Genomic DNA, 24,119 nt, shown 5'->3' with positions numbered 1-24,119 from the left:
AGGAGGATACTATTATGACGTACATGGGAAAAAACTCGCGCGTGTCCTACAGTCTTTCTACCCCTTGGCCCCTTGGGTTGTTCTCCCAAGTTCTAAGTTCTTAAGACGACTCTGCACCAGGGGAAAGAGAGCAGACAAGCCAGAGCGGGACTCTAAACAGCGGGTACCCAAGCTTTGAAGCCCCGTTGCCTCGGTCCAGTGGATGCCAATGTGGTGCTAATATTATTATATGGGTGGAAAACAAGCTTACCAGGGGCAAAGTTGAAAATTACAGCTAAAAAAAGTAATTTCAAGTCCAAAATGGCCAGTGAAGACAGCAGAAAATATAAAAAAAAAAAAAAGAATTTTTTTTTTTTGAGAAAGTAGTAGACATGGGGGGAAAAGGGGAAAAGGGGAAAAGGGGAAAAGGGGAAAAGGGGAAAAAGAGTCTCCATCCATCTAAAAAAACACACCAAACCTTCACTGATCCATATAGTCGACTCCGGCAGGGTTTTCCGCAGCCACCTTCCAAACCTTGCAAGCAGCAACGTGTCCAGGACTCCAGTGGCAGCTTTGCTTTTTCATATGGCAACCTCAACTCAAGTTCGGGATAGGATAGCCTCTAGGCTCGGGCCACCAAGCTAAGCGGTCCTTGCAAGCGCTGCAGAAAACTCAATTCATCAAATCATGATTGCTTGTGATCAATTATATATGCAGGGAACAAACAACGTCAGAACAACATCCAACAACTACTCCGCACTTCGGATATAAAGTATTCAATCAGAATCAGTGATGGCTCGCCATCCAATAACGACTATTAATTCCAGAAACAGAGGTTCCCGCCTGGATGGGTCCGACACTACACTGGGGTACCTACCCAGCTCAGATGCCGGCTTTTCGTGAGCACCCTTGGAGATAAACCTAACAAACATACCTAGGTAAAATAGCTGAGACTAGAAAAGGCAACAGAATCATCTCCAACAGGGTGCTGGGATTACGATTACTCAGTAACTTTTTTGTGCCACCGCCCTTCGGACTTTGGTAGATTTTCGGTGTTTAAAAAAAAAAAAAAAGAAAAAAAAGGGGAAAAAAAAGGGGAAAAAAAATCTCACCCCGTGCTAAGCTAAGCAGTCGATCATGCAAGTGCCTTCCTTGGCGCCTTCTGGGCGTGAAGAGTCGCTTGCTACGTCAGCGTCCGGAGTACTGTACATATCTGTATGGCAATATCTGAATATTAATAATTATGATCATGAAGATTTAGGAAGTTTTGCGATGTTCGAAGTGTACGCTAAAGACTGAGATTATTTCAAATAATCATTCATGAAACTATGTCAGGGTCGTAAAAAATATTATTTCTTGATTGCTTTACACTCGGCTTGCTGATTTGCTGATTTTGTAGTTGATCTCCGGAGTTTGGGGTTCTGAATATGAACCCCCCCGCCGGCAAGAAGGAAGGATTGATAAATCCGCCCAAGTTCAGAGTCTCTTAAGTTCTAAAATGAAATGGTGAGATTGATTCTCTCCATGCTCCCATGGTATTTATTTGGTTTCACCAATGTTAGCTTACAAACAAAAAGTCTACATCTCATATTTTCAGTAAATACTCTCAAGACACTCGGGAGATTATATCTAGCCGGGCCCTGCGCTGTAGACATACACGGTTTTAAGATCTACGCTGTCACCTGTGTATTACTATTAATATAAATTCATAGTGTCAAATTCGACTTCTGACGATTCTTCTTATAGAGATAATAGAAAAGTAGATTGACAGTAATGAGTGTGTCGTAGTAATGTACATGGACATGTGCATACTTCCATACAATCATCTTCAGCTGATGCCTCTCTTTGAGATTAAAATTTAATACATGACTGGAGTGATTAAGGCTTGCTGATGTCATGCTCAGCACTGTGTTGTATCGAATTTGTCTCTGTGTAACTGGTTCACTCAATTTTCATAAAGTTAAGTTTGGTTGAACTCTTTGGTGAAATACATTTCAGAGTACATGCAATGCAAATCGACCACAGAAAGACACCAGATATCAAATCTATGTGTGCAATATGGTCTAAAATTATACTAACTATTCTGTGTTCAATTCTTTGAACACCACCCACACCCACTTGAGGAATATTGCGTTGCATGCATGGTTAAAAACGTAATTCCCGCATTAATATTAATCTTCTGTGCAAGAATGAGCCAAGTACTATTCATAAAACAAATAACCCTATATACAGCTGGGTGAGGTTACCAGATCTGGAAAAGTTCTCCCAAGCCCTAGGTATTAATTTCACCACAACCACACCGGCGTCGTTATCCAACGAGGATCCGGGCCTCTCACCGATAGATCTAGCTGACCGTAAGTATATGGAATAAGAAGAAGTGCTCAGATCCCGACTTGGAGGGGGGAATCCCTTGCGGCTATCCATGCGGTTCTTGAGCCAAGTAAGATTTTTTTTCGGGGTCCCCATACCAAAACAGCCCCCCGTTCCGTTGCTGTCAGAGGATGGAGATTGTATATGTATGAATGAAAGGTGTCCCAGAGTTAGCAATAAGTCCGTTTAATTGTTGTATGGAAACACTACACTACTTTATAGAAATGGTTGTACTGTACAATGTACAATGCAGTACTCCTTGCGGATATCACGAGGAATTACTACTGTTCTCACCCCTGGCGCTGGCTCCCAGAAACCATGAACGGCAGAGTTGGCCCATGACCTCTCTTCTCCGAAGCTTCTGGGCTGTCTGATGCCTGGCGAATGGCGGGGAGATCGGGGGCCGAGCAAAAGTACGACAGCACACAGGCCCAATTGGGTTAAGAATCTTCATCGTTGACATGAAAACGGCAGGGAGTCGTAAGTTTGACAGCCATCCATTGCGACTTAGCTACCAACAGATGAAACAGATGAATTTTCTCTATCAATGTTCGACAGACCGCGGAAATTAGAAGGGAAGGGGGAACTAACCAGCTCAATTTCATTGTTAAAAGGTTCGAAAACATACAAAATTGCAAACCACCCCTCCGATATTTATATTTGCACTCTTCAGCCATCTTATCAAAGTCAGTCTGGTTGCTTTCACATATATGTTGAAGAACAACCCCCGCCAACCAACACATATGAGGTCCGCGCGAGGCCGTTTCATGAAATCTGATCCGCCGCATCATTGATCGATCGATCGATCGATTGATTGATTGATTGATTGATTGATGATGAACAAAACTTCATCCTAGCATGGGGATGTTAGGAGATGGACAGGCCCCCTTGCAAAGATATGCCGAAACACAACGGGTCTACAGATCCCCGGGGGGGCGGAAGGTGCTTGTAGGAGCAAAATCGGGATATCTCTCTGGGAAATGGTAACACCCACACTCTTCGGCTTTAGGGAAGCAATATCTGGTGTGTTGTGCGTTGTGTTGAGTCGTGTCATTTTCCACAAAAGAGCTTGCTAGAGAATTTCTCAGCCCTCTTCTGGATTTCAATGAGTCTCATGATGATGAAAGCTTACCTAGGTAGGATGCCCAATGAAAGAATCTGATCTTGTCATATTGGAATTTTTATATTCAGAGAGCAAAGACACGTACCTAAAGCAGGGAGGGGAGGCAGGTTCTATTATGATTGTCGCGAGTGCCAGTGCACACCTTGAATGAATTTGTCCAGGGGGATTGTTTACCCTGAAAGAATCCGTCGAAGAGCGTTTATAGGCCGAATATTTATCATCACTTGCTCAGCTCTCTGCAACACGTATATTATATGAACATCAAAGTAAACCTGTAGGTGGTCTTGTTGATAGAATACCGATTGCTGGTACCTAGCCTAATGTAGTTAGTGATAGTTACATTTAGTTATTTAGACCAAATTTAGCATGGAAAGGTTTTGTACTTTTTTCCTAGATACACAACCTATTTGACCTCTCGAGTCTCAAGGACAGGGGGAGGAGTAGTAGTATTTATTTAGTAGCAAAAGGCTTTTTTGCCTTATCAAGTGAGAGAAGGAGACATGAGAATGCCAACTAAATAGGTGCGGGAATTCAGGCTTGCAGTATTTAACTAGTTATATCCTCCGAATCTATTCTTCATAAATGGAGAAATTATCGATTTGCAGGCATCTTTCATCATCTTCATTTAGAACCTGCAACTTCTTATAAGTAAATAGATAGTATAAGTAGTCAATCTCATCCTCTCTATATATACAGACAAGGCAGTCAATGTCAATAATGAAACCATACCGTCATTCCAGCATGAGCGAACTTAAAACTAAACCATCCATTTAACTAGTGTCCAGCTAAAATCCCGACAAGTAACTAGTTATTTATTTAACTAGAAGCCATCGTATCGTATCGGCATTCGTGACTAGCGAGCTCTTCGCTCTTCTCCCCCCCTTTCTGCCTTGATAGATTGAAACCTTGAAGCCGATCATGCCACGTTACCCGTTCGCGCCATCCACTGGCTCTCCCCAATGGATGCTGAGATAAAGTACTGATTGATATCTTTCAATTGATTGATCCACGGCAGCTCCCTCCTCTAACTGTTTCTCCCGCGAATTGAGGCGAGGGGAGAGTGCGCGTTCCTTGAGTGGATGATTCGCGTGTCTGTCTGTTGATTGAGGAGCGCGCAGTATCGGGATCGATTCGTGCTTCCAATCCATTTAATTTTTTATTTTATTTTTGAAGACTAGATATCGAATTGGATCTCCAACTATCCTACTTCGCTGCCTCTTATACGATATAATTGGGTTTGTGACATCTTTCCGCGCAGGTGTGTACATCCATCCATATAGAACAGCGCCTTATTTATCGCTATCGCAGAACACCGACAGACAAACACCCTTCTCATCCAGCCAACTATTTAATTTAAATACAACGCGAAACTCCAGCGTCCTCAGGTTCCCTCCCGTCAGGACCGCGCAAATATCGCAGCCATGGATGATGTCGACATGAATCCGACTTTCCTCACCTTCGCCCTTATCCCTGCTTTCCTCCTTTTCTTCTGGACTATCTCCTCGACAACCGCCTCGTCGTCCTTTGGCCTTTCATTCCCTAGCGTGCGCAATAAGAGGATATGTCTCTTGATCGCCCATCCAGACGACGAGGCAATGTTCTTTGCGCCAACACTGATAGCAATGACACGGCCGGAGTTGGGAAATCATCTGAAGATCCTCTGCTTGAGCTCTGGTATGCGCTTCCTGCTTGGGGGGAGAGTTCTATTTTGGGCTGCCATGTTTTATATAGGATATTTCTCCCCCTTGGCCATGAACATATATATAAAAAGAAACCACTAACTAGAGCAAATTACTTTTTTTTTTTTTAACAAAAAATACAGGTGACGCAGCCGGCCTCGGCCCCATCCGTAAAAAGGAACTAAAAGCCAGCGCCCTCCGCCTCGGCCTCCGCAGCGAAGCCGACGTCTTCGTCGTCGACGACCCCTCCCGCTTCCCAGATAGCATGACCGCAACCTGGTCCGCCGCCGACATTTCCACCCTCCTCGCCTCCGCCTTCGCGCCCGACCTCCCCTCCACATCCTCATCGTCAACTAACGGCTCCTCTTCCAAACCATCACCCAGCAATAGCAACAAACCACCCACAGCCACAATCGACATCCTCGTCACCTTCGACCAGTCAGGCGTCAGTAACCACCCAAACCACCGCTCCCTCTACCACGGCGCGCGCGCCTTCCTCCAAAACCTCATGAACGGCAAAAGCAGCTACGCCTGCCCCGTCACCCTCTACACGCTGACGTCCACAAGTATCCTGCGCAAATACATCGGCGTGCTGGATGCACCGCTGAGTATGGTGCACGGGCTAGTGGGCGCGGTATTTGACCGGAAACGGTCGGCGAGCACGGCCAGGGAGAGGCAGCCGAAACGGTTGCTGTTTGTCAGTGGGGTTACGGATTGGGTGGCTGGGGTGAAAGCTATGGTGTGCGCGCATAAGAGTCAGATGGTCTGGTTTCGATGGGGGTGGGTGTCCATTGGGAGGTACATGGTTGTCAATGATTTGAAGCGGGAGACGGTATGAGTTTCTATATCTTGGAAAGGGGTTTTGAGAGCTATAGGGAGTCTGGAAGGAGGCGGGGGGAAGGGTGGATGGATTTGAAGCACAAACATATGCTGTTGTAATATTCCCCTTGTACCATAGTAGATGCTGTAAGTTTTCATATATTATACATACTATATACGGCATTTTATATATAATATAACATTGGTTATCCTCTTTTTTATTATTATTATTGTTCTATAGCTCAAGGTGGCGGCTAGTTCGGCGGAATGTATGCCAAATGAACGGAGGTAAGAAAATCAAGCGCAGTTTTAAACGCGCCTGAAAAACAAAAATTAGAACGCTTCTAACACAGATATATCCGGTTATAATAGTACATTATCCTATTGCAAGCCCTGGAATGCACAAGAGGAAGCAAAACTGCTGGGAGTAGGAGACCAAAAGGGGGCAGGGCACGTTAGGGTAACCTAGCGATGGGATGGGTTTTTTTTGGGAAAATCCGAATCCTCTTGGCATAAGGAGAAGGCTAGAGAAAATGGGTAGAGGCGTGAGATATATAGAAGACAGTATGGGGAGGGTTATGGTACATCTGGTAAATGGTACATCTGGTAAATGGTAGATGCCATGAAGTCTGGTGCGGTGAGGGAATTATATATCGAATATATTCAAGACATGTGTTATGTGTCATTCTAAAATTGACCAAGAAAAAGAAAACGAAGAAACACCAAACTAGGAGGAGGCCTGGGCTTCATCTGCCTCATAAACCTCCTTCCTCATCATGAGAATCCGCCAGGCGCGCATCGGGATGTTCACCAATGACTTCAAATACATCTGTTAGCAATACGCTCTTTTCCGAGTCGTAAAGGCCTATTTCCAAATCAGTGACCCCTTTCTCCGGTCGCTCGCGTTTGCCGTGGGGCCAGAAGCTGATAGGCAGGAACTCTACAACACCATTTCTAATCTTATAGTATACATTCTCCGGCAGAAATGGCTCCCACTCTTGTAGAAGGCTTGGTAGGCGTTGACGTTCCCAGTAGTCGGCGTCCGGAACCCATCGTCGGGATATCAGCAGTCGGACCCATCGTTCGATCATTGTCGCGTCGCGACTAGCGTTCAATTGCTCCAAGTTGAAGGCTGCCTTCATGGCTCTATATTTCTTTATCATGGACAGATTGAGGGCCGAAGGGCCGAATTGGCCGTGTTTGTTGAATTGGTCCCGTTCTACTTCTTCGTCCCGTTCCGCTTCTTCGTCCCGTTCCACTTCCTCTTCTGCTTCAAGTTGGGCGATCCGTTTCATATGCTTCCGTGCCCAACCCCGGTTAAGATATGGAGGAGGGATCCCCGTCTCTTGGGCCTTCTTGTCTGCACGCAAGAGTGCAATGCGCCGTCTAGCCATGTCCGCTTCGCTTTGGGCTCTTTTGGCCTTTAGTGTAGCTAGAGCTCTAGCGGCTGGGTCAAGGGGTGGTCCTGTTGGCATACCTACGCGGGATTTCTGGAGGCTGGTTAGTAGCCGCTGGTAGCTATCCTTCAGCATGACCTCCGTTCGAATATTTGCCGGTAGAAGGCTCAAAATATGGCCAACAAACTTGCGCTTCGTCGTATTTCGCCTCCTTAAAGTTTCCTGAAACAATTTGTATCCTTCACGCATATATTTTAAAGTATCGTCAAGATCATATCGCGACCAGGATGTAGAAATGAGCATATCGTAGACTGGTAGCGTCGGCTTCACGTTATATGGACTCGAGATCATGGTATCGAACAGTCTTTTCACAGTTTGCGGGGGAACTTTTCCCACACTGTTTTCTATAGCTCTGGGGCCCCATCTTCTGACGGAGAGGACATAGGACCATTCCATTAGTTCCAGCCAGACAAAGTCTGGAATCGGAACTTGGTATTGGGTAGAAATAAAATCGACAAGCTGTAGTGCTGCGGAGAGGTTGTTGTTCGAACCAAATATATGTGCAACAGCATACAAGAGTCGAGTTGTTGGATGTAGCGGGTTTGTGCGCCTGAATTCGGTAACAGGAGGTATGTTGGCTGGATCCTCACGAGTCATTATCAACTCGACGTCGATATTCCACACGGTTTTCAGAACATTTTCCACGGCGACCATGTGACCCTCTCTGCTAGAAGCAACCATAACATTGACATAAGTGGCTTCATCGGGTTCTTGGCCTCTTGCAAGCATCTCGTCAAACAGCCGAAGTACTTGCTGCCGAACACTGTTCTCGCTGCCAGTACCGTATCCTTGATAACCCAGATTCCTGTGGTCATAACTCCGCTTCCTATAAACCCAAGGCGTGAATCGTAGGTTAAGTTTCTCCTTCGGTATGTACGCCTGGTGCCATCCTTTTGCCTCCATGTAGTGGTTATAGCAGGCGGTAGTTGGCTCGATCCCGTCCACGGTCATATCATACCACAGCCAATCCGCCATATCCGCATCTCCCATTGACCGGGCACAATCTAAAAGATGAGTATATTCGACAATTCCCAATTTAAATCCAGCCGCACGACGCTTCTCTATAGCGAAATGAAGCACCCGTTTGAATTCGTCAAAGATTACCTCGAGGGTTTTATAACCCTTGGCATGCGCCACGGCAGGGTGAAATCTCCTGTGTAATTTTTTATGGGGCTCGACAAAATGTGACGGAGCAAGGAGGGAGAGAGCTGCAGCAAAGGACGAATCGGGTAAATTATACGTGATGGATTGGATTTGCTCGGGGCCCAAAAAAGCATACACAACCATATCTGGCTTCTCCTTGTCAAAATAATCAATGATTTTATCATCCGTTGAATAGTATGTATCCATTAATTCTGAAGTGAAAGTTCTGTACGGGATGCCGTGCTGATTCTTGAAATCAGCTTCGGTCGGTCTGTGAGTGTTGAGATTGAACGACAAAGCCTGCATGAGGAAAGGAGACTCTGGCATTTCCGGATCTTTTGGTTTTGACGAATTCCATGCTGTCTTCATCTGCTTGAATGACCACGGAGTGTACGCTTCTGTCGAGAGTTTCTTTGATTGTTGGCCGATATTGCGGGTGCGGTTTCCGGGGCGCATGGAAGACCGGCGGAGGTAGCCATCACCGATAAGCCGCGTGCAGCATGACGGGCAGACAAAGCGAGAGCTCACTGCCTCGCTTCGAAAACCAATTCCTCGCATCAATGCTCCACGGTATCCTAGTATGGGCCGAATCGGGCGGGTCAATCGCGGCTGGCAATGTGATGCGTGCAAGCTGTTCGTGAATCGTGATGTTTCCTGGAGCTTTTTTTTCTTCGGTTTGGAACTTCGCCAAGCTGCTGGTCGCGCTAAACCGCTTTGGGCCGCAGCTGGCTTTCCACCGTAACCCAATATACGCGAAAACATTTGCTTGCTCTGTTGAAGCTGACTGTCTGCGCGCCTTTATCGATTCCCCCCCATCTCGAGTTTACCTGCTGTCACCATGGCTGACGCAGATGTCGGGGGCGCAGCTCCTTTTTCGGAGCCCTTGGACCTTGTCCGTCTCTCGCTCGACGAGGTCGTCTTTGTGAAGCTTCGTGGAGATCGAGAGCTTAAGGGCCGCTTACATGTCAGTGGAAGTGGAATTCCCGCAATTGTGGTTGATTTACGAATGGTTTGAATTATGATATTAACCCGTTTATCTCCTCCAGGCCTACGACAGCCACTGCAATTTAGTCCTAGGCGACGTGGAAGAGACAATTTACATCGTTGAAGAGGATGAATCCGAACAGGAAATTATCAAGGTAAGCTTCTGACCAGGCAATCATTGCCAGAGCCTGTCGGGGTTCCCTCAGTCGCTAACACTCGCACCTTTTCGCAGACAATCAAGAAGCAAGAAGAAATGCTTTTTGTAAGAGGTATGGAGCTTATATCTTCGCTGCTAGGAAATCCAGTCCTTCCGGCTAACCGATGACTACAGGGGATTCCGTTGTCCTGATTTCGCCTCAATCTCCATCATAGGCGCATCTAGCTATGAAATTTCAATGAATTCTGGGAATTTATGATTAACGACATCCTATTATGTGCTACGCCGGGAACAACACGCTGAGGCTGGAAATGCGAAGGCTTTTGCCCCAAGCTACGGTTTTTCGGTTCAATGACTCCGGGGCACAGGCGAGGTGGAATACGGATAAACAGTAACACATCTCTAGTGTTGTCAAGCCTTGCATAAGTATGGGGCTCTTAGATAGATCAAAATGGATGACTCAGTTGCCGCATGTCCAACATCGCTTCGGGACGACCATCGGCGTTCCGAAATATTTAGGCAAAACAAGACGTCCTGTTTTAACGCTGTATTTATATATTTTACTAGTCGTTAGCAGAAGCGAATCTGCAAGTAATAATATCTCAAACTGCAGTACCTTTTTTTTTTTCTCCCTGGGTAGATCCGTGTAGTTTGTACGGTGGGTGGTTCTGTGTGAGTCAAGTTCGCTGGTCGCGATGACTCGTCGCCAGCAGATGTCATCTTGCCTCCGAATATTTTAACTATTTAACTACTTAAATGTACGCACTTCCCTTCTTCTCTATCACCCTCACCATCATAGTATCTTCCAGCATCTTGTATTTTAACACTTAATCCAGCTATTATTCTTATCATCACTTATCATCCATTTATGTACAAAGCAATGATACTCCGAATACACCTCTGAGCCGAGAGTTACCCCCATCGCTAGTGACCAACCTCGGACCGACCCGTCTACAAGCCTCCGCCACGACACAAGTGACATGATACCCGGAACCCACAAGCAGACACTGGAGGAGAGACGGAGAGGTGAACTGGTATGCCATGGATCCGCACAGATCTAACAATACTTATTCTCTCTGGCAATTTCTGTATGTCATGCGGCCACATTTCTAATCTACAGTACGCCCAACTAGGCACTCAGCGATTTTGCCGAATACGTCGAGAAGCAGCAGGCGCATCGTGTTCCTCTGTACCGCGATGTCCGTGATACTTCTGTAGCACCCAGCGACAGTGGCTATTCCACCGTGAGCCAGACGACGACAACGGAAGACCATGCGGAACTCGATATTCTTGACCAGCTAGGCCTGTCAGATAATGCCGGGCGGGTCGAGCTCAAACACCTCCTCCTAGATGACTCGACCACCGCAGATGATACACTGCAACAACTTTCCGGCGTGGTACGGGCTCGCATTGACGAAGGTCATGGGGAAACGATTTTCGATCTTGGCCAGGAAGACAACGGGGAATGGATGGGCTTCGACAGAACACAATGGGACACAGCCCTAGAACGCCTTCGCAGGGCCGCCCAAACTCTTCGGGCCGACTGCAAAGTGCTTCTAACCTACAATGTCGGTGGTCCAGAGGAAGCGGAATCCAAAAACGAACGGATCAAGTATGCGTACGGCAAAATCCTCATTCGACAAGCTGCAGCATCAGCAGAGAACGTGATAGAAACTAGAATCGCGGTTGTTGGAAATGTGGACGCCGGGAAAAGTACTTTGCTTGGTGTTCTTGTCAAGGGTAAACTTGACGATGGTCGTGGAAGAGCACGGGTCAATCTCTTCCGCCACAAGCATGAAATCGAGAGTGGTCGGACCAGTTCAGTTGGCATGGAAATAATGGGGTTCGATACCCACGGTGAAATCGTTGGACGTGGCCAAGGACGTAAACAATCCTGGGAAGAAATCGGCAGGCAATCTGCCAAAGTAATTTCCTTCTCGGATTTGGCTGGGCACGAACGCTATCTACGGACCACCGTCTTCGGAATGTTGAGCAGCAGCCCGAATTACTGCTTACTTATGGTTGCTGCAAATAACGGCATAATCGGTATGAGCAAAGAGCATCTTGGAATCGCACTGTCTCTGAACGTCCCGGTCATGGTCATAATCACCAAAATCGATATCTGCCCCCCGAATATTCTTCAGCAGACCCTTACCCAGTTGACTCGCATCCTCAAATCTCCAGGCGCTCGGAAGATACCAATATTCATCAAAACCCGGGAGGAAACCGTGAACACTGCTACCCAATTCGTTAACCAGCGGATCTGTCCTATATTCCAGGTGTCCAACGTTACAGGAGAGTCTCTCGATCTTGTCCGAACCTTCTTGAACATCCTGCCACACCATGGACATTACGACGCTGACGCGCCATTCGAGTTCCTTGTGAACGACACTTTCTCTGTTCCTTTCGTAGGCACCGTTGTTTCTGGAGTTGTGAAATCAGGGGTGATCCACGCCGGCGACTCTATTATGATTGGCCCTGACTCGCTTGGCCAGTTCCGCACCACAGCTATCAAGTCTATTGAACGAAAACGTATAGCCGTTCATGCCTGCTCTGCTGGGCAGTCTGCTTCTTTCGCACTCAAAGGTGTCCGCAGAAAGGAAGTGCGCAAGGGCATGGTCGTTCTGCCAAAGCTTGACCAGCCTCCAAAGGTCTATCGCGAATTTGTCGCTGAAGGTATGTTGTATTACAGCCTCACATATTTCTCTCTCATCTCCTGTATCCCTCCCGTAAAATGAAAATAATCAACTAATGATTATCAACACAGTTCTGATTCTTTCTCATGCAACTACTATCAAAACGAAGTATCAGGCTATGCTACACGTTGGCGCGGTGAGTCAAACATGCACCATCATCGACATAGACCGTGATTATATCCGAACTGGGGACCGGGCTTTAGTCGCATTCCGCTTCATCCAACGCCCCGAGTTTGTATCCGTTGGCGATCGAATCCTGTTCCGCGAGGGTAGGACTAAAGGGTTGGGAATTGTTAAGGCAGTTCGCTATGACCCCAGCAATCCACTGAACCCAAAAAATAAAGAAGGTGCAGAAGGAAATGGCCAGGTCCCACAGTAACAACAGGCTTACATACGTGCTCTTCTTTGCTTTTGTTCGGAAGGTATATATCCTCAGTCTCACATCGGCGTTCCCACATTAGCCATGATCATTTGAAATTTCTGCTCTTTGTGGTTTTATTCAATTGGTGTTCATGGGTGGTTATTATGACTGTTTGGGATGCGTTATTCGCTCATTTTTCTCAAGTTCGCTACTCTTTTCCCCTTTACTGTTTCCCCAGCTTCTCATTTAATGTGCATATTTGCCTTTTGATCTTTCCCCTTCCTTTAGTATTGAAGTTTCTGTCACTCATTCGCTCAAAATTGAGCATATTTCCAGACCCTTTGTACGGTTCGTGCATGAGAGTTTTGTGTGCATTTTGCATAAATAGATGAAGCAAGCATTGAAAGTATGCATACGTCAACCTATTTGATCGACTTTATTTGATATTGATCAAATTTTTTGGTCCATTTTCTCTTCATTTCTTCTTCTCTTCTGGAATACACGTCATGAGGTAAGTTTCTACAGGGATTGTATAAATCCACTCTCAATATGATCATCATCTTTACCTAGAATCCGCGGGGTTTAGACATTGAACTCTGAACTCGAAAAAAATTGTTCAACAGCTTTGGCACCGACACCAACCCATGACGTCACTGCTACCACTATCACGACTCCCCTTTTGCCACGACAAGCAACCAGGAGTAAACAGAACTCAGTTGCGGGTGGAAATTCCACGGTTACCTTTAGGCTACGTTGACGTAGTTGCTTCAGGATTTCTTTTTTATGATCATGTATCATATATAAGAAGGAGATGACTTGAGTTTCCCTCATTAGCTCTCCCATGTGAATTTTCGATTCTGATAATAGCTAACTGCAATTTATTTAGTCGCACTCGCCTATGAGAGCTTTGTTTCCATTATTTCTACATTCTGCGGCTAAAAGTATTTTGTGAAAGCCATTGATCGCGTCTCCTGTCAACAGAAAGGCTACTTTACAATAGTTATTTTTTACCTGCCACGCTACCATGGACGTTATCAAAAACGTCGTCGAGGCCGCTGAGAACTACCTGTGGGGAAACGATGAAGCATCCAACACTCTGTCGGGGGAGGAACCTGTGGCTGGTGTTCAGGGGAAAGGCACGGCGGCAGATCCATATGACTCTGGGAACGCACCAAGTACGAGGTAGCACCATTTAATATATCTATAATTTCCTGTTCCAAGGGATATACATCCAGCTCTGAGAGGCGCAATTTAACCCTCAAGTCAAGTCAGAAACGAGTGGTATTGAAATCATTTGGAAAATAAGCAGACAGGCTTGACTTCCCCTCTGAAACTAACTTTCCGCTAACACCTTTGTCACAGAAGACCTTGCCCTCGAGCATGCGAAAGAATCTGCAGAACAAACGAAAAATGAAGGAGGAGGGACAACACATGAATCGGAAAACCAAGGGACCATCCCACACGGCTTTGTTCCCGGTAGCGGCAGCAGTACAACTCCCTCAGGTGGACAGGTACGAAAAACAGAGCGGTCAAAAACCGAACCAGATGTTGTAGTAAAGAACCCCCTAGCAGGAGCTAGCGGTGGCTTTACGGCCAACGCACACTCTGAAACCAGCTCCATGCCGATCACATCTCCTCCCATGTTGGCAACTCCGGCTACGTCCAGAAATCCCCCTGCTGCAGGAGTCCTGTCACAGGACACTCATTTACCACCACCCCTTCAAGCCTCAATTGCGGAAGCTAGTGGGGGTAGGGGTAGTAGTAAGGGCAGTGAGCACCATGCAGCAGCAGCGGGAGCTGCTGCTGCTGCACGAATGGCCCCACCTCCCACCGGAACTAGCCATGTATCAGCTCCCCAGAAACCAAATGCTGCAAGTGCTCGTGGTCAGCCTCGGGCTCAGAATCCTCCGCTCGAAGAGCACCATGTATTCAGCACTGGATACGCTGCTGAAGGGGGTGATTTTGATGCTGCGGAGCCCGGCGCGGGGAGAGAAGCTGACCGTAAGTTCCAATTCATTTTACCATTTCCTATGTCTCTATCTATATGTATTTATTTTTACGTCCCTTGTTGAAAAGAACCCCTACTTTCTTAATAAAAAATTTCATTTGCCATGCTAAATAGCCAATACTTTTGCAGGCCTTCTAGCCGAACATCATCAAGAAGTTTCTCTTGGCAAGAATGGGCCGGGCAAGGAGCCCAAAGCCCAAAGCCCGCAATCAAAACCGTCGTCGGCTCCTCAACATGAAAAGAATGCTGGTAATGACGGCGGTTCTAATCAGAATAATACTCCGTCGCAACACCATTCGATACCACACCCTTCGTTTTCACATTTAAAGGAGAAGCTGCATAAGGGTGGTAAGCATTATTCGTAGGGAGGGGAGGACTGGGCGCTTTGAGTGGAACAGATTGTGCACATTGTGAGTGCTGAGGTCCGTTGAGGTGTCACTTTGTATTGTCGCGTGGCATGTAAATTGTGCGAGGATGAGTTTGCTAGGAGGAGTCAACAGTTTGCTTCTGGCTTTCTTAAATTTCTATGATCTTATAGACGATAACAAGGTGCTATCATATGTTTTATCTGAGAATGGTGAGAATGAACAACCGTAGCCTTTGGTATAACTATTAAAAACGATCTTATGGGGAACTTAAGAATGATTACTCTCAAGAAAAAGTCGTATTTATTGAAGTACTCCGTATAACAATATTTAACCAGAAGCAGAGATATATATCTTCAGAATCTCTAATCCGTATCCAAAACCGATTAATGCGCATATACGCTATGGTGCCATCCACACGCACCTGCGAAGAAATCAACCCCCTCCCCTATATGCTCTACTCGAATAACAACCTCAACTCTTCAATCCTTTCCTTCCTCCGCTCCTCCTCGCCCCCATCCCCTCCAACCCGTAATCCCAATGATCCAGCAATCATCATTTTCCGTTCCTGGATCCTCAACATACGGCCCTCGATGCTATCTTTGACAATAAATCTGGTCACAGACACATCTTTCAATTGACCCATGCGATGAACCCGGTCGATTGCCTGTGCTTCAGTCGCAAAACTCCACCAGGGATCCATCATAAACACCTGATTCGCAGTGGTAAGATTCAACCCGACGCCTCCAGCCCGGAGACTGATCAACAAGACGTTTGGTGTAGGTTCCCTAACGTGCGAGCGCGATAAGGAAAGATTGGATTGACGCTTGTTGCCCTCATCTTCACCGTCCTCCTCGTCAGGGATACCCACGGAGGAAAATTTCGCAAGGACTGCCGCACGCGCCCTCTGCGCCATCGTGCCATCGAAGCGTAGATGTGGAATTCCAGCACGGGTCAATTGCGGTCCGATGAGGTCGAGGAAAGAGGTGAATTGCGAGAAAACAACGGACTTGGTGTTTGGCGGAAGTCTGGTCAGTTGCGAAATTAGGGCGTGGATCTTGGCAGATGTCTGAGCCGTTGGGGATAGAGGGTTTATGCGACGAAGCGATATTCGAGGCGCAGGAGAGGCTGACGTTGGTGGGGTACTATCGTAAGAATCCCGCTCACCGGGTGTTTGGTTGGGTGATTTGTGACGGATTACTTCAAAAATATCTCGCATAGTAATGGTCTCGCGGCAAGAGAAACAGCGAGGGATCTGTCCTTTGTCTCTTTGGTGCTCTACGTAATCTACCAAACAATTCTTGCAAGCACTGTGCCAACAGGACGTAACAGCAGGGTCAACCATCGGTTCATCTGTGCAAATGGGACATTCTCCACTTGTCTCAGTCTGTATCTGCCGTAGTGCGTGCGTGGTGAACTTGTTAGTAGGGTCCTGCTGGCTATCAGCGTCCTCGCTCGAGGTTGTCATCGTGAATCGGTCAATGAGATCCTGGAGGTCCATATCATCCTTAAAAACGTTAGCATCGTCCGTAGCGATGGCCGCATCCTCTTCTGCCGCAACTATTGTTTGATTTCGCGTAAGCACGGGGTGACAACAGGTCTGTCGCAAACGAAGAATTTGTGCAAAAATGGTCGTGTACGATTTTAAAATGGTGCCCGCCGCTACATTATCATTGAAAGTTCGCTTAGCTCGAGTGAATATCAGGTCATAGATTTCACGTTCTTGGCTTGAAAGTTCGACTTCAGTTATTGTAATGGTTCGAGGGGGTAGCGGAACGAGGGCTTCGCCGTCAGGGGTCTTCATGGTTTTGGTTCGACGGATGACAAGCGGCTCAAGAACAGTTTGTACAACATTTAGCGCACGCAGAAAATCCTTAGATTCAAATGGAACGGTGATAAAAGTTTTCCAGAAAGAAAAGTTGCTCCACGGCTCTACTTTGAGGAATCGCACTAGACTGAAGAGATCTTCAAGTCGATTAACGATCGGAGTGCCTGTGAGCGCCCACCGATGAGTGCCTTTGATATCATAACAAGCCCGCGCAGTTTTAGACGCCCTGTTCTTGATATAATGCGCCTCGTCGAGAATAACACGGAAAAAGTCCACAGAAAAGAGACCTCCACTCGAGGTAATAGAAGACCGACCCGCGAGCTGGCTATGCTCTGAACGAACAACACCGTAACTCGTAATGATGAGGTTTGGAGCAGAATTTCGATTGGCAACGGAGCAGAGCTTTCTCAAATCTGCAGCTTTATCGCTACCGTAGTAAACCAAAACCTTCATTGATCCTTCCTTTGAAGCCTTCATTGCCTCGCTTTCCCATTGAGCGAGGAGGGAAGTCGGAGCTACGACAAGGGTGGTATATGGAGCAGGAACAGCACGAGAGGAATTGAGAGACGCGGTAGATAAGCTATCAAATCTTACAGGCTGGGTTTTAACAACCTCAGACTTGTGGGAGTGGATCAAGCTTAGCATCTCAATAGTCTTCCCAAGACCCATTTCATCCGCTAGGATGCCGCCCAAACAATTTTGCTCTTGGACAGGAAATTCCAAGCTAAGCTCGCCAGAGTAGGGATTGACATAGAACTTGTCACGATTGTGCACGCGAGGTAACGGCTGATCATCCATATCCTTTGTTGGCCAGGAATATTCTTCCCACAATGGGTGCATGGATTGCTGTCTCTCGGGTTGGGTGTCCTTCTCTTTCCCTAGCATCCAATGCAAAGCCTGCTTTTGGTACTTTCGAAGGTGCATAACGAAATCAGGTCCCGGCTCCATTTCAGGTGTATTGAAATCAAAAGATTGGGCCTTTTTATATAGTGTATCAAGCTGATCTTCATCGAGCTTCTCACCCTCTTCCTCGTCTGAAGATTCGCTCGCTCCAGTTTGCTGGGGGACAGAGGATTTTGGTGTCTTTTTAGGCTTCTCGTTCATCTTCTCGCTCATCTCCGCCGCCAGCAGCAAGTCTTCCCTCTTGTGCCGTGCGGTCATATCGCTACTCGACGTTGGCTCAAGGTTTATTTCGCCAAAGAGCTTAACTAACGCTACTTGTCGCAAACGAAGGGTCTTTTCCTCTGAAGTTTCTTGTTCCTCAAATATTCTTGGAGGAGCATTATCATCCCCGAGGGCCGTAAATGAATTATGCTGAAACGCTTCCCTCAATAGAAAGCATCTCAGCTGGAGATATATGGTATCATTGACATGGATTCGCTCTGGGGCAAAAACGCAAACACCCTCAAATCGGCATATTTTCTGGTCAATCAATGTCGAAACCCACTCAGCCGTTTCGCGGGGAAGTCTTCCAATCTCTTCACCATTCCCATTAGTAAACCGCGTTATCACATCTCCCTTTTGGCTTGACATTCGCGGCACAGTTTTCCCTCCCCTCCCAGGCCTCGTGGTTGGTTGTATTTTCGTCCGCTCAATGTAAACTGACTCTCCATGTTGTACCAAATTGGTGCCGCTCTTTGTTGACCATGCACCAACACCAAATGCGCCTATATAACGGAATGCTGGATCAGACCTGAGAATATTGAGGTCCATTTCCACGCCGCTCTGGGGTGTGTCTTCGATCACGGGTTCTGAAATCTCTGTATCCTGTTTCGTACTTGGTTGCGCGTTTGTTCCATTTTGTGCGGAAGATGATACTGTAGAGGGCCGTATTGTAATATCCTTCTCCCAAGAACCGTCAAGATAAAGATTAATCGCCGTTTGCATGTCATTCTTCGCAGCCGTTCGAATTTTTTGAAAGGTATCGGGGTCGACCGGTTGCCCAACAATGGTAGCGAAAAGTTCACCGTCAAATCCATCTTCAACTGCAGCGGCAGGTCCAGCTACTGGTATAGTCGTATCATGGGAAACAGGAGATGGGGCTTCGGGGTTCAAGAGGCCTGGTGTTGGAATGCGGGCTGAGTGAGCATCGGCGGCCTCCTCGAGAGACGCGTCCACGCCCTTTGCGGTCTCAATACGGAGGGCTTCGGGCTCGTCTTCGACAAAGAAGCGACGTTTCTTTGCCGGCCGCTGGTCGATGTCCGTAGAAGTCATGTCATGAGCGGACATACAAGCCTAATAATAATAGGAGCAGTAAGGCCGGTTATCAATGCTGAAGTCATACTCGTATAGATTGAATTTTCGCAGTGGCTCGAGGAGACGCGCCGAGGGCCAAGTCACGGGAACACGCATCGAGCTAACTAGTTAGCGACGTCATGGGCAGAAAAAATATCGAAGTGCGCAACAAGCGGTCACATAGCACGGGTCTGGGGGTTGATATAACTGCAGTCTGAGTGTTATACATTCAATTGGGATCAGCGCATGTACTGAGTGCATTGCACATTAATGATTGGACTTGGTGATTATGATTTCATGAGCCGGGGATGAATGTTGGAAAAATTCTCTTACTGAATACATTGTAGACATCACCCCCCCCCCCATTTGCTATATCTCACGGTGGAAATGTCCCCTAAACAGCCCGTTGCATGCCTGCGCTGTGTTTCTCGACGTCTGAAAATACATCCAACACACTCTCCGTCCAAAAATCTATACCAGACGGGCCGCCCTTTTTCATCTTCTGCCACACGTCCGTCGTCTAATCCCGGAACACAAGCCAGAGCAGAGTTCGAATCATCACATAAATACTGCCTCGACCTTCTCCGGCAAGTAATATTTGCAACATTCGCTTTCCTTGGGCATCAATCATGATGACAATCTAACCTAAACTAGAAAATATGACCGGCCTTCCTACACCCTTAGCACATTCCTTCCCCGCCATACCCTCAGCTTCTACCTCGCCCTTCGGGCCCTTAATATATCCCTCTCGATGATTCCCGACACCACCTCGACGCCGACAATTGGCCTGATGCGTCTTCAATTCTGGCGGGATACAATCACAAAAACGCTGGCCGGTAAACCGCCCAAAGAACCCATTGCTATTCTACTCGCTTCCGCGCTCTCAGATCTAGACGCACGCACGGGTGGCCAAGCAAGAATAAGTAAAGGATGGTTCATGCGCATGATAAACTCGCGCGAACAATACCTAACCAACACTCCATACACAAGCCTCTCCGCACTGGAGTCCTATGCTGAAAATACATATTCCACCCTGCTCTATCTGACTCTCAGCGCCCTGCCCCTTACCTCTGTTACCGCAGACCATCTTGCATCGCATATAGGAAAGGCAGCAGGAATTTCCACCGTGCTACGAGGGATACCACTAATCGCCTTCCCTCCACCGCCGAATCACCATTCAAACCAAGCCGGGGTCGCAGGCGGCTCTGGCCCTAGAACCGGAGCCATCACGCTCCCGCTCGACATCATGGCGGAAACAGGACTGAAAGAGGAAGACGTCTTTCGACACGGCGCTGAAGCACCAGGCCTCCGAGACGCGGTGTTTACCGTTGCGACGCGTGCGAGCGACCATCTCATCACCGCTCGTCAGATGCTGAAGAACCTGCGCGCCGGGCAGGACGTAGGTCATGATTTCGAGCATGAGGGCGAAGAGGGACATGAATACCATAACCACAGTAATGGCAGTGGCGGTAGTGACGTATCAGCTTCCAACGTGCAGCTGGAAGAGGTGGAGAGGGCGTTTGGTGTCCTAATGCCCGCTGTCTCTACGTCCCTTTGGCTAGACCGTTTGCAAGCGGTGGATTTTGATATTTTTAAGCCGGAGCTTCGCACGTCTGATTGGAGATTGCCCTGGAAGGCTTACTGGGCTAATAGGCGCAGGACATTCTAGATGGCAATGTTATTGGCCCTGGAGAATTTGAAAAACTTAGTTTCTGGGTTAAAAGATAAGACTTATCCGGAAGCAGAGTGGTTCAAAATAGATGTATTATTATTATTTATACATTATATTAATATAATTAGCGCAATGATGTGCACATCTATTACATTCGTTTATATGGTGCTCATTGGCATCTCTATAATGGAAAAGGAGGCCAGTCCTGAAAGGGTGCCAGACTAAATCATAGGAAATAATATATCTCAAACAAACGCCCCCACAACGCCGTCAGTTAAACTCACAGTAGACAGACACGTCTACTCTGATTGGGACTTTTGCCGCCGTTTCCGCGATGTGTGAATTAGGCGCTGTTGAGCAAGTTTCAAGAAGTATCGTTGAATCATGTCACGCCTGTTACCGAATATTAGCACCTTTGTTCTTTTAAACCCGTTGATCACAGTTTTGATCATTAAGACTGGATTAAGTAAAAGCGGCTATCACTCACATTAGTATTGCCGTAGTGACGATGACAAATGGAATGGCTATTGGCCAGAAGAAGCTAATTGGACGACCAAAGAGTCAGTAGGAAGAACAATCGACACAGATGATTTGGCGCGGAAGATATCTCGTAGGCAAATTCCGAAAATCAAAATTTAGACACGAAAATTTTGCTACATGAGGAATGAACACCTACGCATCGCTATGGTGTTGCACCCCGTCGAATCGTTCAAAGTTCATTCCGAAATAGCCCTTTATACGTAGTTAGTAGTTGAAACGTTCCTGGTAGTTGAACAATTATGAACGGGGCGAGATGGTAAAGTAGGAATCAAACGCACCGTGAGGAATGTCAGTGGCAGAAACATGCACGTCACAATGGTAAGTTGTTTCATGCTTTCATTCTGGTAAGCTCCTGTATGAAACGGACAATAAGTTAGTGAAGTGCATGGGAAAACGCAAGAACAAGAGTTAATCATCAGACCTTACCAATTGTGTTGAAAGTAAGATCAATCATATTATCGGCTGATCGTCTCATTTGATCATATTCTTCGGTAATAGTGATACAGTGGTCCAGCACATCACCCAAATAGGTATGGCACATTGGGGTGATCCTAACAACTGTAGGCATCTTAACTCCCTCGGCGTCAGGGGTGCCCGGTTTGCTTATCGCCGGGTCTGAAGGTAGCACATTCACAGATAGACTAGATAAGGTCTTGGTGGGTGCGGATCCCGAACGGGAAGCTGGCTCGGTTTTATGATCTCGAAGCGCGTTCACAACGCCAGTTACGGGCTGCATTGCGTTACGCAAAACAGCAATTTCTGAGGTCAACATATATAGATTTGTAGATTGGTGAATATCGGGATCAGTGAGGACCTTTAGTTCCAGGTCTCCAATTGCATCTTGATATGCCATCGTGACAGGGATTGCCAGATCGACAATAGCATCGAGTATAGCCTGGACGACCATGCTTGCATCGCAACACTGGCGTAGAATAGTTTCAGGTGATGTTAATCGTTGGACAATTGGTGTCTCGATATCTTCGGCGCTGGCTTCGAAAAAAGAAGTTACGGTATTATCTGCATGAAGGAAGAGTGAAACTTGTTCAATGGCAACACCTAGGCCTCTGGAGGCAAGGACGGCATGCCGTTCCATGAAGTCAATGCGATCCTCATTAGGACCGCCTCGGTAGCGTTGAAGAGATCGTAGCCTGCTGATTCTTGAACCGCCCAACGGGAGGGATTTACCTTCACCAAATGAGTTGTCAAATGGGAGTTCGCCTGCCTGTGACCCAAGCCTTTTCTTGCTCTGGGAGGGCGTCAGAATGTCCATAAGGGCTGACATAATTACTCCTCGCTTCTTTATGTGTTTCCGCCTTTTTTTGGACTTCTCATATGACCGGCCATCAAATCCATGCTCGCTATCGCTTTCTCCAGAGGACTCAGTAAACTGTCCATTCGACTGAAGCTTGACTAGCTTTTGCATCGCAAGAACAATAAAGGTGTTGTCCGAAAACCAGTCTACTTTGGTACGATTCACGGAGTGTAATAAATCCTCAATCGCCAATCGGTGCAGCCCCTTATGACTAGCCAGCAAGCTAACAACATCCCAGCTCAGCCCATTCACGTTGATCCATCGACATAGGACCCACGGTTCCCTTTCCTTATTTAAAAATGGCCGCAACGTATTATTATCTAGATGATACATTCGCATATCATTCTGAGAGAAATCCACAACCGTAATGTCGCATTGTATGCTTTGATCTCGAAGTAAAGACTCTCCCCCTGTACGGTATGGAGGAAGAGGTTCCGTTGGATCAAGGCCGGGCTCTTCTCCTGGGTGCCAGTTATTACTTTCCGCTATGCTTCCTCCACGGTGGTAAGAACGAGCAGTATCTGAGCGTTTGGCACGTCGCCTTATGAAGTCCTGCGATTCGACACGATGAAGACCCGTAATATCTGGATGCGCAGTCGGGGTGGTGGATGAATGTTCAAGTGCGGGAAAGGCGGATAGTACCTCAACATCAGGAGGAGAGCCGCTGGCAGGGTTTGCCATGCCGTAGTCACGTACTTCAATGCTCATTTGAAAGAGTGCCGGAAGAACTAAGATGGGGTTATAGTACTCCGTATTTTGCAGAGAAGACTTGGGAATAATAGAATTAGCAGGCAAGCATATGTTCTCACTGTGAGGTGATGACAGCCCAACACATTCAACAGGGGTTTCTCCTCTCAGACCGCCTCAAGAGTACCGTAAGCTCGAAGAATCACCGACGGTTAGGTGCATGTGGACGCAGCCTCTGCTTTCACTCATTCATTAAAAAAATGGAGACAATACGCGTAGCACTCAATTGGAGAAAGCTTTCTTTTGTTTTCAATCCCTGTTACCGTTGGAACAGAGCTTGAGTGCTGCCGTGGGTAGAGGTTGCGGGCTCATCGCTTGGGGGTAGGGAATCACAGTTGACCATGGGTATGGGACGAAAAAAGACCTGGGCAAACCGATACAACAATCGATTCTCGGACAGAGTAAGTTTTGAAGAATATAAATAAATAAATTAGGGGGAGTAGGTGAGTTGAACAAGGAAGAAAAAAGAAGGGCAGGCAGAGGACATATGGAGTTGATGTCGTCAGTCTCAGCCGCGAAATAAATAAATAAATCTGGTCATGGAAGCTTTTCGGGCCAACCCTGGGACCCAAAACATCTTGGCGCGCCTTAATCCCAACTGAGGCGGATCCCAGGGGAAAGGTATGTACAGTACGGAGTACTCT

General features: G+C 47.0%; 8 protein-coding genes across 9 annotated transcripts; 5 read left to right on the top strand and 3 right to left on the bottom strand.

The window, feature by feature from the left end:
* Positions 1 to 3,811: 3,811 nt before the first annotated feature.
* On the top strand, positions 3,812 to 6,387 carry BDCG_05130. 2 transcript variants are annotated; one of them, XM_045420788.1, is made up of 3 exons: positions 3,812 to 4,707; positions 4,781 to 5,146; positions 5,295 to 6,387. In XM_045420788.1, the coding sequence occupies exons 2-3, from the start codon at positions 4,894 to 4,896 to the stop codon at positions 5,987 to 5,989; spliced, it is 948 nt and encodes a 315-aa protein (XP_045276828.1). In that variant the 5' UTR covers positions 3,812 to 4,707; positions 4,781 to 4,893; the 3' UTR covers positions 5,990 to 6,387. The 2 variants fall into 2 exon arrangements, with proteins under 2 accessions (XP_045276828.1, XP_045281125.1); XM_045420789.1 differs by having other exon boundaries at positions 3,812 to 4,730; positions 4,813 to 5,146.
* A 338-nt stretch (positions 6,388 to 6,725) lies between these two features.
* Positions 6,726 to 9,591, bottom strand: BDCG_05129 (uncharacterized protein; the record flags this gene model as incomplete). Its single annotated transcript, XM_045420787.1, has 1 exon — positions 6,726 to 9,591. The coding sequence occupies exon 1, from the start codon at positions 9,330 to 9,332 to the stop codon at positions 6,726 to 6,728; it is 2,607 nt and encodes an 868-aa protein (XP_045276827.1). The 5' UTR covers positions 9,333 to 9,591.
* On the top strand, positions 9,409 to 9,926 carry BDCG_05128 (small nuclear ribonucleoprotein; the record flags this gene model as incomplete). Its single annotated transcript, XM_045420786.1, has 4 exons — positions 9,409 to 9,579; positions 9,617 to 9,709; positions 9,787 to 9,823; positions 9,886 to 9,926. The coding sequence occupies 4 exons, from the start codon at positions 9,409 to 9,411 to the stop codon at positions 9,924 to 9,926; spliced, it is 342 nt and encodes a 113-aa protein (XP_045276826.1).
* A 765-nt stretch (positions 9,927 to 10,691) lies between these two features.
* BDCG_05127 (GTP binding protein) lies at positions 10,692 to 12,786 on the top strand (the record flags this gene model as incomplete). Its single annotated transcript, XM_045420785.1, has 3 exons — positions 10,692 to 10,745; positions 10,845 to 12,387; positions 12,479 to 12,786. The coding sequence occupies 3 exons, from the start codon at positions 10,692 to 10,694 to the stop codon at positions 12,784 to 12,786; spliced, it is 1,905 nt and encodes a 634-aa protein (XP_045276825.1).
* A 1,006-nt stretch (positions 12,787 to 13,792) lies between these two features.
* BDCG_05126 (uncharacterized protein) lies at positions 13,793 to 15,141 on the top strand (the record flags this gene model as incomplete). The annotated part of the gene is made up of 3 exons (XM_045420784.1): positions 13,793 to 13,943; positions 14,131 to 14,769; positions 14,906 to 15,141. 3 exons carry the CDS (start codon positions 13,793 to 13,795, stop codon positions 15,139 to 15,141), a joined length of 1,026 nt encoding a protein of 341 aa, XP_045276824.1.
* On the bottom strand, positions 14,563 to 19,303 carry BDCG_05125 (DNA repair protein rad5). The gene has a single exon (XM_045420783.1). The coding sequence runs from the start codon at positions 19,196 to 19,198 to the stop codon at positions 15,599 to 15,601; it is 3,600 nt and encodes a 1,199-aa protein (XP_045276823.1). The 5' UTR covers positions 19,199 to 19,303; the 3' UTR covers positions 14,563 to 15,598.
* On the top strand, positions 19,294 to 21,290 carry BDCG_05124 (uncharacterized protein). Its single transcript, XM_045420782.1, has 3 exons — positions 19,294 to 19,487; positions 19,552 to 19,791; positions 19,859 to 21,290. The coding sequence occupies exons 2-3, from the start codon at positions 19,592 to 19,594 to the stop codon at positions 20,871 to 20,873; spliced, it is 1,215 nt and encodes a 404-aa protein (XP_045276822.1). The 5' UTR covers positions 19,294 to 19,487; positions 19,552 to 19,591; the 3' UTR covers positions 20,874 to 21,290.
* Positions 20,940 to 24,090, bottom strand: BDCG_05123 (CorA family metal ion transporter). The gene is made up of 5 exons (XM_045420781.1): positions 21,843 to 24,090; positions 21,695 to 21,768; positions 21,553 to 21,608; positions 21,364 to 21,417; positions 20,940 to 21,269 (listed from the first exon to the last, which is right to left on the bottom strand). The coding sequence occupies exons 1-5, from the start codon at positions 23,434 to 23,436 to the stop codon at positions 21,176 to 21,178; spliced, it is 1,872 nt and encodes a 623-aa protein (XP_045276821.1). The 5' UTR covers positions 23,437 to 24,090; the 3' UTR covers positions 20,940 to 21,175.
* Positions 24,091 to 24,119: the final 29 nt, after the last annotated feature.

This window comes from Blastomyces dermatitidis (assembly GCF_000003525.1).
Source record: "Blastomyces dermatitidis ER-3 genomic scaffold supercont1.5, whole genome shotgun sequence".
In the NCBI taxonomy this organism is placed as follows: Eukaryota; Fungi; Ascomycota; class Eurotiomycetes; order Onygenales; family Ajellomycetaceae; genus Blastomyces; species Blastomyces dermatitidis.
This window is presented reverse-complemented; position numbering and strand designations above follow the sequence as displayed.